Consider the following 18,768-nt stretch of genomic DNA (forward strand, 5'->3'; position numbering starts at 1 on the left):
GATGATAACTGATAATTTCTAAAATGTTATTGGCATTATATCCTTTCCCGCCAGAGGTTAGGGTGCGTTGGGAAAAACCCCCTAGGGTGGATAAAGCGCTCACACGCTTGTAAGAACAAGGGCTCTACCCTCTCCCGAGATGGCCGCCCTTGAGGATCCTGCTGATAGAAAGCAGGAGGGTATCCTAAAATGTATTTACACACATACTGGTGTTATACTGCGACCAGCAATCGCCTCAGCCTGGATGTGCAGTGCTGGGTTGGCGTGGTCGGATTCCCTGACTGAAAATATTGATACCCTAGATAGGGACAGTATATTATTGCCTATAGAGCATTAAAAAATGCATTTCTATATATGCGTGATGCACAGCGGAATATTTGCCGACTGGCATCAAGTCTAAGTGCGTTGTCCATTTCTGCCAGTAGAGGGTTATGGACACGACAGTGGTCAGGTGATGCGGATCCCAAACGGCATTTGGAAGTATTGCCTTATTAAGGGGAGGAGTTATTTGGGGTCGGTCTTTCAGACCTGGTGGCCACGGCAACAGCTGGGAAATCCACGTTTGTACCCCAGGTCGCCTCTCAACATAAGAAGACGCCGTATTATCAGGCGCAGTCCTTTCGTGGGCAAGCGGGCAAAAGGTTCCTCATTTCTGCCCCGTGACAGAGGGAGAGGAAAAAGGCTGCAGAAATCAGCCAGTTCCCAGGAACAGAAGCCCTCTCCCGCCTCTGCCAAGCCCTCAGTATGACGCTGGGGCTTTACAAGCAGAATCAGGCACGGTGGGGGCCCGTCTCAATGAATTTCAGCACGCAGTGGGTTCACTCGCAAGTAGACCCCTGGATCCTTCAGGTGATATCTCAGGGGTACAAATTGGAATTCGAGACGTCTCCTCCTCGCCGTTTCCTAAAGTCGGCTTTACCGATGTCTTCCTCTGACAGGGAGGCAGTTTTGGAAGCCATTCACAAGCTGTATTCCCAGCAGGTAATAATCAAGGTATCCCTCCTGCAACAGGGAACGGGGTATTATTCCACACTGTTGTGGTACCGAAGCGGGACGGCTCGGTAAGACCGATTCTAAATCTAAAATCTTGAACACTTACATACGGAGGTTCAAATTCAAGATTGAGTCACTCAGAGCAGTGATTGCGAACCTGGAAGAAGGGGACTACATGATGTCTCGGGTCATCAAGGATGCTTACCTTCATGTCCCAATTTACCCTTCTCACCAAGGGTACCTCAGGTTTGTGGTACGGAACTGTCACTATCAGTTTCAGACGCTGCCGTATGGATGGTCCACGGCACCCCGGGTCTTTACCAAGGTAATGGCCGAAATGATGATACTCCTTCGAAGGAAGGGAATTTTAGTTATCCCTTACTTGGACGATTCCCTGATAAGGGTAAGATCCAGGGAACAGTTGGAGGTCGGTGTAGCACTATCTCAGCTAGTGTTGCGGCAGCACGATTGGATTCTCAATATTCCAAAATCGCAGCTGATTCCGACGACTCGTCTTCTGTTCCTAGGGATGATCCTGGACACAGTCCAGAAAAAGGTGTTTCTCCCGGAGGAGAAAGTCAGGGAGTTATCCGAGCTAGTCGGGAACCTCCTATAACCGAGCCAAGTTCTCAGTACATCCATGAAAGGGTTCTGGGAAAAATGGTGGCTTCCTACGAAGCAATCCCATTCGGCAGATTCCACGCAAGAACTTTCCAGTGGGACCTGCTGGACAAATGGTCCGGGTCGCATCTTCAGATGCATCAGCGGATAACCCTGTCACCAAGCACAAGGGTGTCTCTCCTGTGGTGGTTGCAGAGTGCTCATCTTCTAGAGGGCCGCAGATTCGACTTTCAGGACTGGGTCCTGGTGACCACGGATGCCAGCCTGCGAGGCTGGGGTGCAGTCACACAGGGAAGGAATTTCCAGAGCTTATGGTCAAGCCTGGAGACATCACTTCACATAAATATCCTGAAGCTAAGTGCCATTTACAATGCTCTAAGCTCAGCAAGACCTCTGCTTCAAGGTCACCCGGAGTTGATCCATTCGGACAACATCACGGCAGTCACCCACGTAGACAGACAGGGTGACACAAGAAGCAGGAGGGCAATGGCAGAAGCTGCAAGGATTCTTCGCTGGGCGGAAAATCATATGATAGCACTGTCAGCAGTATTCATTCCGGGAGTGGACAACTGGGAAGCAGACTTCCTCAGCAGACACGACCTCCACCCGGGAGAGTGGGGACTTCATCTAGAAGTCTTCCACATGTTTATAAAACTCGACAAGTATTGCGCCAGGTCAAGGGACCCTCAGGCAATAGCTGTAGACGCTCTGGTAACACAGTGGGTGTACCAGTCAGTGTATGTGTTCCCTCCTCTGCCTCTCATACCCAAGGTACTGAGAATTATAAGATGGAGAGGAGTAAGCACTATATTCGTGGCTCCGGATTGGCCAAGAAGGACTTGGTAACCGGAACTTCAGGAGATGCTCACGGAGGATCCGTGGCTTATACCTCTAAGAAGGGACCTGCTCCAGCAAGGACCCTGTCTGTTCCAAGACTTACCGCGGCTGCGTTTGACGGCATGGCGGTTGAACGCCGGATCCTGAAGGAGAAAGGCATTCCGGATGAAGTCATTCCTATCCTGATCAAAGCCAGGAAAGATATAACCGCAAAACATTATCACCGCATTTGGCGAAAATATGTTGCGTGGTGCGAGGCCAGTAAGGCCCCGACGGAGGAATTTTCAACTAGGTCGATTCCTACATTTCCTGCAAACAGGAGTGTCTATGGGCCTAAAATTGGGGTCCATTAAGGTTCAAATTTCGGCCCTGTCAATTTTCTTCCAAAAAGAACTAGCTTCAGTCCCTGAAGTTCAGACGTTTGTGAAAGGGGTACTGTATATACAGCCTCCTTTTTGTGCCTCCAGTGGCACCTTGGGATCTAAATGTAGTTTTTGGGTTCCAAAAGTCACATTGGTTTGAACCACTTAAATATGTGGAGTTAAAATATCTCACATGGAAAGTGGTCATGCTGTTGGCCCTGGCCTGGGCCAGGTGCGTTTCAGAATTGGCGGCTTTATCCTATAAAAGCCCTCATCTGATTTTCCATTCGGACAGGGCGAAATTGAGGACTTGTCCTCAGTTTCTCCCTAAGGTGGTTTTCAGCGTTTCACCTGAATCAACCTATTGTGGTGCCTGCGGCTACTAGGGACTTGGAGGACTCCAAGTTGCTAGACGTTGTCAGGGCCCTGGAAATATAAGTTTCCAAGATGGCTGGAGTCAGAAAATCTGACTCGTTGTTTATTCTGTATGCACCCAACAAGCTGGGTGCTCCTGCTTCTAAGCAGACTATTGCTCGTTGGATTTGTAGTACAATTCAGCTTGCACATTCTGTGGCAGGCCTGCCACAGCCAAAATCTGTAAAAGCCCATTCCACAAGGAAGGTGGGCTCATCTTGGGCGGCTGCCCGAGGGGTCTCGGCTTTACAACTTTGCCGAGCAGCTACTTGGTCAGGAGCAAATACGTTTGTAAAATTCTACAAATTTGATACCCTGGCTGAGGAGGACCTGGAGTTCTCTCATTCGGTGCTGCAGAGTCATCCGCACTCTCCCGCCCGTTTGGGAGCTTTGGTATAATCCCCATGGTCCTTACGGAGTTCCCAGCATCCACTAGGACGTCAGAGAAAATAAGAATTTACTTACCGATAATTCTATTTCTCGTAGTCCGTAGTGGATGCTGGGCGCCCATCCCAAGTGCGGATTGTCTGCAATACTTGTACATAGTTATTGTTACAAAAATCGGGTTATTATTGTTGTGAGCCATCCTTTCGGAGGCTCCTCTGTTATCATGCTGTTAACTGGGTTCAGATCACAGGTTGTACGGTGTGATTGGTGTGGCTGGTATGAGTCTTACCCGGGATTCAAAATCCTTCCTTATTGTGTACGCTCGTCCGGGCACAGTATCCTAACTGAGGCTTGGAGGAGGGTCATAGGGGGAGGAGCCAGTGCACACCAGGTAGTCCTAAAGCTTTTACTTTTGTGCCCAGTCTCCTGCGGAGCCGCTATTCCCCATGGTCCTTATGGAGTTCCCAGCATCCACTACGGACTACGAGAAATAGAATTATCGGTAAGTAAATTCTTATTTTTTTTCTAACTGAGGCACACTTTTGAAATAATATGAATGAAAAATTATATTTTTCATTCATATTATATCAAAAGTGTGCCCCAGTTAGACAAAACAGTCTTTTTTTTGCTTCTATGCAAAACCCCAAGAAATGTATCCACAGTGGGGAGGGTGTTTGAATTGGGACATTCAGAGAAGGCAAGCAGCCAGCTCCAGAAAATATTCAAGCTCATTCTACTAGGCTCTTCTTGGACAATGGGACTTCTGAAGGGCAGACCTAGTCTTCCACACGCTCATTCACAAAATACTCTAGATTTGGGACATTAGCTTCCATTGATGCTCATTTTGGGCACATGGTGCTGCCCACTGTACAGGACTGCTCCCATACCCTTAGGGAGCACTTTGGGATGACCAGGTTTTTTTTTTACTTGCACAAAATCATCTTCTCCATTTCCACTGGGGACACTAGACACTCTTCCTCCCACGTTTTTTTTTCCTTTTTTTTTTTTTTTTTTTGCCATTCCTATTCATTTCTTTGTTCTGTCCAATTGTGCAGTGGTATGGAAGGTGCTACTTTCTTATCCCTTATTATACTCAGCCTCTCTCCGTTGGGCTTTGTTGGTTAAAAAACTAAATTGAGAGGCAGCCAATCATTGTATAGAGGGGAGGAGGGCTGAGTTGAAAGTTAACAGGTTCCTCACATTCCAGTATCTCCAATTATTCCTTGTGTGTTGTACAGGGGATGTGCCCGCCTCCGCCCAACCAGGAAATGTTGCACCTCAAAGCAGTGATTGGGTACAGTGGCAACGGCAGAGGGAACATGGTGTGGAACCCAGATACAGGTATTCTGTTCTTGATATATGTAGTGAGTGTAATGGCCTCACAGTCTCTGCTCCACACTTCTCATACTGCATAAAGGGCCAGTACAGCCACTGCACCACATTATATATGAAAGGCTGGAGCTAAATAATATACTTGAACTCACAGGAATATTTATGTGTCTGAGCTTTCTGTCACTGCTCCGTGGCAGGAGAGAGGTGCTCCAAACGCAGTCACTGACAGCTTCATGGACTTGCTTTGCAGAAATGCTCTTTGGATTGGTTGATCCATACACGGGGACAGTGCTTCTCTAATCCAGTCCTCTGGACACATGGACAGTGCATACAGCAGATTTGCACCAAACGGTCAAAGCTTTTTAGCCTCCCAGCATGCAACGGGTCCGTTCATATATTCTGCCTCCTGGCTCAGGCAAATCTGTTTTTTTGTTTGGTGCTGCAGGAGTTGGACCATGGTCAATGGGCTGCTGGTTTTTAGCAGTCATAAGCTTTCTTAGTTTATTTTTATAGTCTTACTGTTTTTTCTGAGTGATCTTTCTAAACAGCGTCTTATACGTACCTTAGAAAGAGTCACTCCAACAACTCTCCGCCAAGTCGCAACAACGCTTACCCACAAGTACAGTGATGTACTGTGTCGGATATACTAGCAGGTCCAGCATTCGTTACCAGGCTGTGGCCGGAGCACGAGGAGAAGGTAAGCCATCATTTCCGCTTAGAGGGGGAACGCGGTCACAGCCGCACAGTTTTGGGAGGAGACTACCAAACAGTCGCTGACGCGGCTGCCACCGAGAGTGCCCCAGTGCTAGGCCCTAGGGATCATAGGCTCCAGGGTTAGTATGAGGCTGCGATCCCTAGGGTTGATGTCAGCAGTGGGGAGTTGGACTCTCTCCTGGTCGCCCCTCCCCCCTGGTTCATGACCAATTTCCTCTGAGTCTCCCTCGATTAACTGTTTTTCCCGCTTGTATACTAAGGGGACCTAGTCACAGCATTGGCGTCAGTGTTCACTTGGGCATCTGTGTTCACGGAGCGATTGTGTACACTAGTAGCATCTGGATCCACTCAACGTTCGCAAACGTATTGATCGGTCCTGGAAGCGGGGTGAGTCTCCCTGTATCCCACTCTGAGCGGGTAATACAGCCCTAAGTCTCTCTCTCCCTTTCAGTACGAATAGTTGGATAAGTGCCGGATGCATACGAGTCTGATAACTATTGCTGTGGTTTTCTTTTACTGTGCAACGGAATACATTTAAAACTACTATATAATTTAATGCAGTAATGTTTCTCCTACATATCTGAAATGTATCTGTAGTTGATTATGTGCTCCTATTGCTTAATATACTAACGTGTAACCTGTGACTGACCGCTAGTGTGATTGCTGATTTTACTATAAATTCCATCAGTTTTTCTGTGTATCCGATCCTCAATGCTGGTGCAAAGCAGGATAGGGTCGGATTGTATGTCACGTTGACAAACTTTAAAGTGATTACAGTCACAAATTATGTAATAACATTGTAAGGTGTGTGTGATTTATTTATCATGTCCAAGAGTGGCAAGGGTGAGGAAAATACACTTTCCACAGCAGCACCAACACTCATTTCATATTGTCTTGCAGAGCTAGGTTAACCTATCAGGACTGGTTCAATGGGATTATGGCCCTCATTCCGAGTTGTTCGCTCTGTAATTTTCTTCGCATCGCAGAGATTTTCCGCTAATTGCGCATGCGCAATGTTCGCACTGCGACTGCACCAAGTAAATTTGCTATGAAGATTGGTATTTTACTCACGGCATTACAAGGTTTTTTTCTTCGTTCTGCAGATCGGAGTGTGATTGACAGGAAGTGGGTATTTCTGGGCGGAAACTGCCCGTTTTATGGGAGTGTGTGAAAAAACGCTACCATTTCTGGGAAAAACGCGGGAGTGGCTGGAGAAACGGAGGAGTGTCTGGGCAAACGCTGGGTGTGTTTGTGACGTCAAACCAGGAATGACAAGCACTGAACTGATCGCACTGGAAGAGTAAGTCTCGAGCTACTCAGAAACTGCACAGAGAAGTCTTTTCGCAATATTGCGAATCTTTCGTTCGCAATTTTGATAAGCTAAGATTCACTCCCAGTAGGCGCGGCTTAGCGTGTGCAATGCTGCTAAAAGCAGCTTGCGAGCGAACAACTCGGAATGAGGGCCTATGTGCAAAATGGTTTAGTTGTCTCCAAAGCCTTTTAAGTAAACGAGGCAGGGACAGGTTCTGGTTGACCCTTCATGGGCTACTTTGCACAGACATTATCCAGTGTAGCTGAGCAGATAATGCCAGCTCCTATACCAGTGATAGGTTATCCTATTAACCCTTACATGTAACTTTGATTCTCAGGTTATCCACCTAAGGAATGGCAGCCTCTTAACAAAGGCAGGATGAAAGGCCGGTGGTAAGTCTATCACGTAGACATGATACAATATCTTCACAGTCTACACATGTTTAGCTGAGGACTCTTTGCACTTCGGAAGGTCTCAGCTCAGTGGACACACCTGAGCTAATTAGTGCTACTGTATGTAAGCCATTCTATCCTCAGAAGCAACAGAGCCTGTGTTAGAAACTAAGGCGGCTGTGTTTAAACGTCCTAAAACAGCTGGTGGAAATTCCAATTATCCTCATCCAGCTGGGGACTGTTTAAAAAAGAAGAGTGGCTCCCTAGATTGCTGCGAAAATCGATATTATTTTTGTTTTCAACATAAATAAATGATGTCACGGATAGGAGACTCGATGACTGGGACAATCATTAGACCAGCCTTGGCTTCAGCTCAGATAGCGTAAGCAGTGGCTGCCTTGGCTGATGCATTGAAAGGGGATCTTTCAATGGCATCTAGAAAGCAGAAATTCCATATTGCATATCAAACAGGCAGTGATAAGCGGACCTGGATATGGGTACAATTGCCTCAGCAGCTCGCAGAGCGGCTTGGCTATGTACTTGGTAAGCTGACTTCCAGGAAGGTTCTGGATTCTTATTCTTGTTACTGGAAATATTCTTTTGGGGAAGAATTAATAGTATTTGAAATCAGACTCCCAAAAAAGTGACGTTTCTTTTCACACAAAAATTCAAGCCTAGTTTCCAGCTTTCCGGTCCTTTCGGAATCAAGGAAAGCAAAAGGAAAGGGTAAAAGGCAAACCGTATTAAAAGGTATTGGGCTACCAGAGGACCGGTTTTTAAATCTGAAGAGAAGCCATCAGCCTGATGGTGAGGGCCTCCACCTGGGACGACCCAGGGAGCGAGGCTGATTTCTTCAGTTTGCACAGAGCTGGCAGCAGTCTACTACAGATGTCGGCGCAAAAAGCGGTATATCTCACGGTATGATCTACAGCCAAACCACAGCGGATATGCCCAATCTTATCTGATCTTGGAAGCTAAGCAGTGTTGGTCCTGGTTAGTACTTGGTTGGTAATACCAAGTGCTGTTAGTGTTTTCCGGAAACACCCTCATTAAAAATTGTACCAGATCGTCTTCAGTGGTAAAGAAGACTAGGGATTTGCAAGAGGCAGTCCAGGTGCTTCAGTCAGGAGTGATAATTCAGTTCCTCCTGTACAGTGAGGACAAGGTTGATTTCAACCTGTTCCTAGTCCGGAAGTCAAATGGGTCATTCCGGCCCATACTCAATCTCAAAGCTATGAACAAGTACTTTCAGGTGCCAAATGTTTCATATGGAGACTTTACGTTCCATAATTTCTGCCATAGAGCAGGAGGATTTAGGGCATTCCGGAATATTCAGGATGCCTATCCACATGTTCCTATAGCACTGTTCCGTCAGCGCTATGTTAGGTTGCTATCCTTCAGCCTCTTTCTCTATCGTCCTAGTGGATGCTGGGGTTCCTGAAAGGACCATGGGGAATAGCGGCTCCGCAGGAGACAGGGCACAAAAAGTAAAGCTTTTCCAGATCAGGTGGTGTGCACTGGCTCCTCCCCCTATGACCCTCCTCCAGACTCCAGTTAGATTTTTGTGCCCGGCCGAGAAGGGTGCAATCTAGGTGGCTCTCCTAAAGAGCTGCTTAGAAAAAGTTTAGCTAGGTTTTTTATTTTACAGTGATTCCTGCTGGCAACAGGATCACTGCAGCGAGGGACTGAGGGGAGAAGGAGTCAACTCACCTGCGTGCAGGATGGATTGGCTTCTTGGCTACTGGACATCAAGCTCCAGAGGGACGATCACAGGTACAGCCTGGATGGTCACCGGAGCCGCGCCGCCGGCCCCCTTGCAGATGCTGAAGTCAGAAGAGGTCCAGAATCGGCGGCTGAAGACTCCTGCAGTCTTCTAAAGGTAGCGCACAGCACTGCAGCTGTGCGCCATTTTCCTCTCAGCACACTTCACACGGCAGTCACTGAGGGTGCAGGGCGCTGGGAGGGGGGCGCCCTGGGAGGCAAATGTAACCTATATAAAGGCTAAAAATACCTCACATATAGCCCCCAGAGGCTATATGGAGATATTTAACCCCTGCCTGATTTCTCTAAATAGCGGGAGACGAGCCCGCCAGAAAAGGGGCGGGGCCTATCTCCTCAGCACACGGCGCCATTTCCTCTCACAGCTCCGCTGGTCAGGACGGCTCCCAAGTCTCTCCCCTGCACTGCACTACAGAAACAGGGTAAAACAGAGAGGGGGGGCAAATTTATGGCGATATTTTGATATAACAAAGCAGCTATAAGGGAGCACTTATTATAAGGCTATCCCTGATATATATATATATAGCGCTTTTGGTGTGTGCTGGCAAACTCTCCCTCTGTCTCCCCAAAGGGCTAGTGGGTCCTGTCTTCGTTAGGAGCATTCCCTGTGTGTCTGCTGTGTGTCGGTACGTGTGTGTCGACATGTATGAGGACGATATTGGCGTGGAGGCGGAGCAATTGCCAAATATGAGGATGTCACCCCCTAGGGAGTCGACACCAGAATGGATGCCTTTATTTATGGAACTACGGGATAGTGTCAACACGCTAAAGCAGTCGTTTGACGACATGAGACGGCCGGACAATCAATTAGTGCCTGTCCAGGCGACTCAAACACCGTCAGGGGCTGTGAAACGCCCTTTGCCTCAGTCGGTCGACACAGACCCAGACACAGGCGATGACTCCAGTGGTGACGGTGACGAATCAACCGTATTTTCCAGTAGGGCCACACGTTATATGATTTTGGCAATGAAGGAGGCGTTACATTTAGCTGATACTACAGGTACCACTAAACAGGGTATTATGTGGGGTGTGAAAAAACTACCTATAGTTTTTCCTGAATCAGAAGAACTAAATGACGTGTGTAATGAAGCGTGGGTTGCCCCTGATAAAAAGCTGATAATTTCAAAGAAATTACTGGCTTTATACCCTTTCCCGCCAGAGGTTAGGGAGCGCTGGGAAACACCTCCTAGGGTGGACAAGGCGCTAACACGCTTATCTAAACAAGTGGCGTTACCCTCTCCTGAGACGGCCGCACTTAAAGATCCATCAGATAGGAGGATGGAAAATATCCAAAAAAGTATATACACACATGCAGGTGTTATACTACGACCAGCTATAGCGACTGCCTGGATGGGCAGTGCTGGGGTAGTTTGGTCAGAGTCCCTGATTGAAAATATTGATACCCTGGACAGGGACAATATTTTACTGTCGTTAGAACAAATAAAGGATGCATTTCTTTATATGCGTGATGCAGAGAGGGATATCTGCACACTGGCATCACGGGTAAGTGCTATGTCCATTTCGGCCAGAAGAGCTTTATGGACGCGACAGTGGACAGGCGATGCGGATTCAAAACGGCATATGGAAGTTTTGCAGTATAAAGGGGAGGAGTTATTTGGAGTCGGTCTATCAGATTTGGTGGCCACGGCTACAGCCGGGAAATCCACCTTTCTACCTCAAGTCACTCCCCAACAGAAAAAGGCACCGACCTTTCAACCGCAGCCCTTTCGTTCCTTTAAAAATAAGAGAGCAAAGGGCTATTCATATCTGTCGAGGGAAGAGACAGCAACAGGCAGCTCCTTCCCAGGATCAGAAGCCCTCCCCGGCTTCTACAAAAGCCTCAGCATGACGCTGGGGCTTCTCAAGCGGACTCGGGGACGGTGGGGGGTCGTCTCAAAAATTACAGCGCGCAGTGGGCTCACTCGCAAGTAGATCCCTGGATCCTGCAGATAATATCTCAGGGGTACAGGTTGGAATTAGAGACAGATCCACCTCGCCGTTTCCTGAAGTCTGCTTTACCAACGTCCCCCTCCGAAAGGGAGACGGTTTTGGAAGCCATTCACTCAGCAGGTGATAGTCAAGGTACCTCTTCTGCAACAAGGGAAGGGGTATTATTCCACTCTTTTTGTGGTACCGAAGCCGGATGGCTCGGTAAGGCCTATTCTAAATCTGAAGTCCTTGAACCTGTACATAAAGAAGTTCAAGTTCAAGATGGAGTCACTCAGAGCAGTGATAGCGAACCTGGAAGAGGGGGACTTTATGGTATCCTTGGACATCAAGGATGCGTATCTCCACGTTCCAATTTACCCCTCACACCAGGGGTACCTCAGGTTCGTTGTACAAAACTGTCACTATCAGTTTCAGACGCTGCCGTTCGGATTGTCCACGGCACCTCGGGTCTTTACAAAGGTAATGGCCGAGATGATGATTCTTCTTCGAAGAAAAGGCGTATTAATTATCCCATACTTGGACGATCTCCTAATAAGGGCAAGGTCCAGAGAACAGCTAGAGATGGGATTAGCACTGTCTCAAGAAGTGCTAAAACAGCACGGGTGGATTCTGAATATTCCAAAATCCCAGTTAATGCCGACAACTCGTCTGCTGTTCCTAGGGATGATTCTGGACACGGTTCAGAAAAAGGTTTTTCTCCCGGAGGAAAAAGCCAAGGAGTTATCCGAGCTTGTCAGGAACCTCCTAAAACCAGGAAAGGTGTCTGTACATCAATGCACAAGAGTCCTGGGAAAAATGGTGGCTTCTTACGAAGCAATTCCATTCGGCAGATTCCACGCAAGAATTTTCCAAAGGGATCTGTTGGACAAATGGTCAGGGTCGCATCTTCAGATGCACCTACGGATAACCCTGTCTCCAAGGACAAGGGTGTCTCTTCTGTGGTGGTTGCAGAGTCCTCATCTATTGGAGGGCCGCAGATTCGGCATACAGGATTGGATCCTGGTGACCACGGACGCCAGCCTGAGAGGCTGGGGAGCAGTCACACAAGGAAGAAACTTCCAGGGAGTATGGACGAGCCTGGAAACGTCTCTTCACATAAACATTCTGGAACTAAGAGCAATATACAATGCTCTAAGCCAGGCAGAACCTCTGCTTCAAGGAAAACCGGTGTTGATCCAGTCGGACAACATCACGGCAGTCGCCCATGTGAACAGACAGGGCGGCACAAGAAGCAGGAGTGCAATGGCAGAAGCTGCAAGGATTCTTCGCTGGGCAGAGAATCATGTGATAGCACTGTCAGCAGTGTTCATCCCGGGAGTGGACAACTGGGAAGCAGACTTCCTCAGCAGACACGATCTTCACCCGGGAGAGTGGGGACTTCATCCAGAAGTCTTCCACATGCTGGTAACCCGTTGGGAAAGACCAATGGTGGACATGATGGCGTCTCGCCTCAACAAAAAACTGGACAGGTATTGCGCCAGGTCAAGAGATCCGCAGGCAATAGCTGTGGACGCGCTGGTAACGCCTTGGGTGTACCAGTCGGTGTATGTGTTTCCTCCTCTGCCTCTCATACCAAAAGTATTGAGAATTATACGGCAAAGAGGCGTGAGAACGATACTAGTGGTTCCGGATTGGCCAAGAAGGACTTGGTACCCGGAACTTCAAGAGATGATCACGGAAGATCCGTGGCCTCTACCTCTAAGGAGGGACTTGCTTCAGCAGGGTCCCTGTCTGTTTCAAGACTTACCGCGGCTGCATTTGACGGCATGGCGGTTGAACGCCGGATCCTAAAGGAAAAAGGCATGCCGGAAGAAGTCATTCCTACTTTGATTAAAGCAAGGAAGGAAGTAACCGTGCAACATTATCACCGAATTTGGCAAAAATATGTTGCGTGGTGCGAAGATCGGAGTGCTCCGACGGAGGAATTTCAACTGGGTCGATTCCTACATTTCCTGCAATCAGGATTGTCTATGGGTCTCAAATTGGGATCTATTAAGGTTCAAATTTCGGCCCTGTCGATTTTCTTTCAAAAAGAATTGGCTTCAGTCCCTGAAGTCCAGACCTTTGTTAAGGGAGTGCTGCATATACAGCCTCCTGTGGTGCCTCCAGTGGCACCGTGGGATCTCAATGTGGTTTTGGACTTCCTAAAATCTCATTGGTTTGAACCACTAAAAAAGGTGGATTTGAAATATCTCACATGGAAAGTGACCATGCTTCTAGCCCTGGCTTCGGCCAGGAGAGTGTCAGAACTGGCAGCTTTATCTTACAAAAGCCCATATCTGATTTTCCATTCGGACAGGGCAGAACTGCGGACTCGTCCGCATTTTCTCCCTAAGGTGGTGTCAGCATTTCATCTGAACCAGCCTATTGTAGTGCCTGCGGCTACAAGTGACTTGGAGGACTCCAAGTTACTGGACGTTGTCAGAGCATTAAAAATATATATTGCAAGGACAGCTGGAGTCAGAAAATCTGACTCGTTGTTTATATTGTATGCACCCAACAAGATGGGTGCTCCTGCGTCTAAGCAGACGATTGCTCGTTGGATCTGTAGCACAATCCAACTTGCACATTCTGTGGCAGGCCTGACACAGCCTAAATCTGTAAAGGCCCACTCCACAAGGAAGGTGGGCTCATCTTGGGCGGCTGCCCGAGGGGTCTCGGCATTACAACTCTGCCGAGCAGCTACGTGGTCAGGGGAGAACACGTTTGTAAAATTTTACAAATTTGATACTCTGGCTAAGGAGGACCTGGAGTTCTCTCATTCGGTGCTGCAGAGTCATCCGCACTCTCCCGCCCGTTTGGGAGCTTTGGTATAATCCCCATGGTCCTTTCAGGAACCCCAGCATCCACTAGGACGATAGAGAAAATAAGATTTTACTTACCGATAAATCTATTTCTCGGAGTCCGTAGTGGATGCTGGGCGCCCATCCCAAGTGCGGATTATCTGCAATAATTGTACATAGTTATTGTTAACAAATTCGGGTTATTGTTGAAGGAAGCCATCTTTCAGAGGCTCCGCTGTTATCATACTGTTAACTGGGTTTAGATCACAAGTTGTACGGTGTGATTGGTGTGGCTGGTATGAGTCTTACCCGGGATTCAAAATCCTCCCTTATTGTGTACGCTCGTCCGGGCACAGTACCTAACTGGAGTCTGGAGGAGGGTCATAGGGGGAGGAGCCAGTGCACACCACCTGATCTGGAAAAGCTTTACTTTTTGTGCCCTGTCTCCTGCGGAGCCGCTATTCCCCATGGTCCTTTCAGGAACCCCAGCATCCACTACGGACTCCGAGAAATAGATTTATCGGTAAGTAAAATCTTATTTTTTCAGGCTCTGCCATTTGTGCTGACCACAGCTCCCAGAGTATTCACCAAAATGATGGTAGTGATCTTATCTCTTTTAGCAAGAGATAGGTATTTTATAAAAATCCATACCTCGACGACTTAAAAATCCTGGCACAGTCTCAGGAATTGTTCACTGTCATCTGTAACAGACAACAGCTTGTTACAGAGATATGGTTGGCTCTTAAATTGGGCAAAGTAATTTCTGGTTCCACCACAACGGATGGCTCATTTGGGGGCTGTGTTGGAATTGGGTATTCAGAGAGTAATTTACATCTGAACAAAATATCCAAAATTCACTTAAGGATTCATGAGTTGCTACACAGTCAAACAGTATCCATTTACGCGGTAATGCATGCGATGGGTTTGATGGTGTAGACATTGGACATGATTGAGTATACTTAGTTCCATTAGATACATCTGCAATGTCTGATCATTTCCTAGTGAAAAGGTTTTTCATCAGACAATAAAAGCGCAGATTATAGTCTTCCGCTGGGAGTTCGGAGGTCAATACCTTGATGCTTATTGGACATTCTATCCTGGACAAAGGAAGGCTCCTTTGGATATCAGATGGCAACTCTAACAATGGATGCCAGCTTGTGGGGCTGGGGTGAAGTGTCAGGAAGGAGTTGCTTCCAGGGGCAGTGTACCAAGGAAAAAATGTTGCCTGCCAATAAATATATTAGAACCACGGGCCATCTATAAGGAAAATATTCAGGCAAAGAATATCCTTCTAACGAATCCAGATAGAATCTGCTCGGACATGCAATGGCAGTGGCGTACCTCAACCATCAGGGAGGATCTCGCAATCAAAACATAATGAAGAAGGTAAGTCACACTTTAAGGTGGACAGAACGTCGTTATCCAGCCTTGTCCACAGTACTCATTCCGGCAGTCCTAAATTGGGAAGCAGATTTTCTCAGTCAACTCGCCATTCAGGTAAACATATGGACTTGCATCCCTAGGTCTTAAAAACTCTGGTAGATAATAGGGTTTACCGGAGATACATCTCATGCCGTTCTGTCAGAACAACAAAGGTTTAGAGAACAGTCCCAGATAACAAATCCCAGAGCGATCTTGTTGATGACTTGTCAACTTTCATCTGGTTCATGTGTTTCCATCAATTGCCTTGTGATACAGGGTGATACGAAAGGTAAGACAAGGAAGGGTGCTGTGATGCTAATAGCTCCAGCTTGGTCCAGAAGACATTGATACACAGATCTGCAGAGGATGTCAATGGATGCTCCATTCCTACTCTTTCAACGATCAGATCTACCGTCTCAGGGTCCTGGTTAAGTAGCCCTGACGAAACTAAACTGTGAAACGCGCATCAGCGATTCACACTCTTTCCATGTGTTCGACCAAATGTGCATGTCATAGTTAGGTCCACTAGTCAGAATGTGTACCGATTAGTCATTATCATATGGGACAGGATCGGAATCCTATGTGCAGTACAGGCTTCCCAATTACCCTCACAGTAATACTTACATTCAGACAGATACAGTTTAGCAACAAAGTATTGTTTGCACTGCTCTCAGCATAGTGTATAGAGGAATCTTATTCAATTTCCACATGCCAATGAGATACTATTGCAGTTACCAAGTTCAGATAAAGAACTTTAATGTAGCAGCCTAAGAGCAACAGTGTCAACAATGTGTTACAGTGTTCAGTAATTGTATCCACTTGAAGGCAACACAGGACATATTTATGCTTGACATGGCCCATGCAGTGAGAAAGTTTTACTGAATGTTATATAGAGTGCCCGGAATTAATACGTAGTAATAATAATAAGCCAAAAGAGTATTACAGCGGGCAGCAATTAACACTAACTGAATGCAGTAACGCTGACATCTTAATTACATACTGGGAGGCCTCTGTGGATTACTGTGAATTAATTTTGGCACTGATAAGCTGTTGCCAATATTAAGTATGTGATAAGGTATAGACATAATTGCCGCTATTATAGTAATTCCTCACCTACAGATTAATCACAGCAGAGACTGAGAGCATTGATCATTAGAGACAGAGATCTGTAACTGTTTGAGATATTAATAGTGACCGTATTTCATGGTGCTAAACAATTATGCCTATCTGTAGGCTATACTATGAATACTCACATTTAATACGGCTCACATAAGCACTAAGCACTCATCACTGTTACACATAATATCCAAGGTAACAATACTGTGATAAGAAATTAAAGGTGTAATAGCCTAGACACACAATAATATGCTTAGAACGGATACGTTTGGTACAAATTAGTCACTCCAAAAGTGTATGAGTTACCTTCAGTATACAATCTTCCATCTACTGAATAATTAGGAGTGCTGACAGCATAGACTGAGAGCACTAACTGACAGAGATATTGGATATACTAATTAAGGAAGTCTCCGTGCACTATTGTGAAGTTCATAGAGTGCGAAAACAGGCTCCTATCAATGGGAAAGTTTATCAAACCCGGCATTTGAAAGCTATGCTAAAAAATCTCACATGTGTAGAATACCCTCCAAAAGTGCTGACAGCAGAGTCTGAGAGTGCTGACTGATATCATAAATAAAGACAGGTATTCTTACCCAGCACAGAATTATGCACTCTAGGACTATAAGTTAATTTCTTACAATTGAATTGTTCAAAGGCGCTGACTGTGGATACTGAGGATGTCAGTTAGCCCCTGATTTACAAATACAATCACTGCTCATAGAGGCAGATCGTGAGTGCGCTGACAGCTTAGACTGAGAGCGTGGACCTTTATTTCACATGAACTATCGTATGAAGGTTTACCAAATAATACGCTGTGACATACATACTGTTACACAGTACATATCTCTTAGGAGTGCATACCAAATGTATATGTCAATTTTGTGTTATTGATAGCGGAAATTGAAGACACCAGCCGAACAGTTACAGGGAACTTATTCAATATAAATTAGTAGCTAACGTAATATCTGGGTATACTTAGGTAAGCCTGCACCCAATCCGATATTATGGTCACATTCTGACAGCACCAATTAACCATTAAAAGGTGATAGAACATGTAATACATTTATTATATACATTAGACATTGCACAGCACAGTGGACCCAAAGAGTTTGGGTTTTTTAATACTATATGTTGCACCATGTCTCACACTTGTCTTCATTGATTTTATAATTTCACAGTTATTGGCTCTTTTATAAAGATGAAAATCAAAGTTATATTTTAATTGTGTACATTTATTTTGAGTGCGCCACTCCAAGTCCAATTCGTCCCTCTCCTTTCAAAACCTGCAGTCCTTGCAAACACCTGCAAGGACTGTCTTTGACTAATTGACCCTCGAGACCTCCCTCTTGAAGGCAAGAGGACTCTCTGAATAGGTAATTCTAATTATGCTCAGAGCAAGGAAAATTTCCTCAGCTTGCATTTATCACCAAATATGGCAAGCCTATGTTCAATGGTGTAGGGATCAATCATTTGACCCTTGACTTTTCAGAGTTTCCAGAGTCTTAGCATCCTTCAGGCAGGAATGCATAAAGGTTTATGGCAGACTTCCTTGAGAGTACGAGTGTCAGCATTGACTGTATGGTTCCAAAAGAAAATTGTTAACCTACAGGATGTGCGCACTTTTTTCCAAGGAATGCAACACATTCAACCACCTTTTGTTCTTCCTACAGTGCCTTGGGATTAAAATTGTCCTAAAGGCCCTTCAGCTTGTCCCATTTGAACCATTTGAAAGATTGGATCTTAAATGGTTGACCGCTAAAGTTTTCTTTCTACCGACTTTGCTTCAGTTAGAAGAATTTCAGATTAAGGGGCATTGTTGTCATCCTCCATTTCTGAATTTTTTATCCAGATAGAGCAGTTCTTCGAACCAAATCTGGGTATCTTCCTAAAGTGGTTTCTAAATTCCATCTTAATTAAGAAATTATAGTCTCAGCCTTATAGGGGCCGGACTTTGCTGTGGGAGATGCATAGTTGGACATAATCCGTGCCTTTAGGATTTACGTGGATCATACCAGTGCCATCGGAAAGACAGATGTTCTCTTCATTCTCTATGGATTTCACAAGAGAAGATGGCCTGCTGATAAGCAGACACTTGTGAAGTGGCTTTGGATGAAAATTTCGGAAGCATACTCTCAAGCTGATCTCCCCCCTGTATCCGACTAATGTCTCTGCTCATTCTTCTTGTAAGGTAGGGTATTATGGGCAGCACAATGTGCTGTTTCAGCAGAATAGATATGTTAGGTAGACACGTTCTCCATTTACACATTCATTAGACATTATGCCTTGATACCTTTGCCCAGAGCTGGCCCTAACCAATATGATGCCCTAGGCAAGATTTTGGCTGGTGCCCCCTA

General features: G+C 46.2%; 1 protein-coding gene across 4 annotated transcripts in view; it reads left to right on the forward strand.

Moving 5' to 3' along the window:
- Positions 1-18,768, forward strand: part of WDR90 (WD repeat domain 90) — a 120,635-nt gene that overhangs the window by 69,908 nt on the left and 31,959 nt on the right. For all 4 annotated transcript variants that reach the window (XM_063935055.1, XM_063935057.1, XM_063935058.1 and 1 more), the window contains one exon: positions 4,853-4,955. In XM_063935055.1, the coding sequence (XP_063791125.1) occupies positions 4,853-4,955 (103 nt within the window). The remainder of the gene's footprint in view (positions 1-4,852; positions 4,956-18,768) is intronic.

Source organism: Pseudophryne corroboree, chromosome 7, assembly GCF_028390025.1.
Source record: "Pseudophryne corroboree isolate aPseCor3 chromosome 7, aPseCor3.hap2, whole genome shotgun sequence".
Taxonomy (NCBI): Eukaryota; Metazoa; Chordata; class Amphibia; order Anura; family Myobatrachidae; genus Pseudophryne; species Pseudophryne corroboree.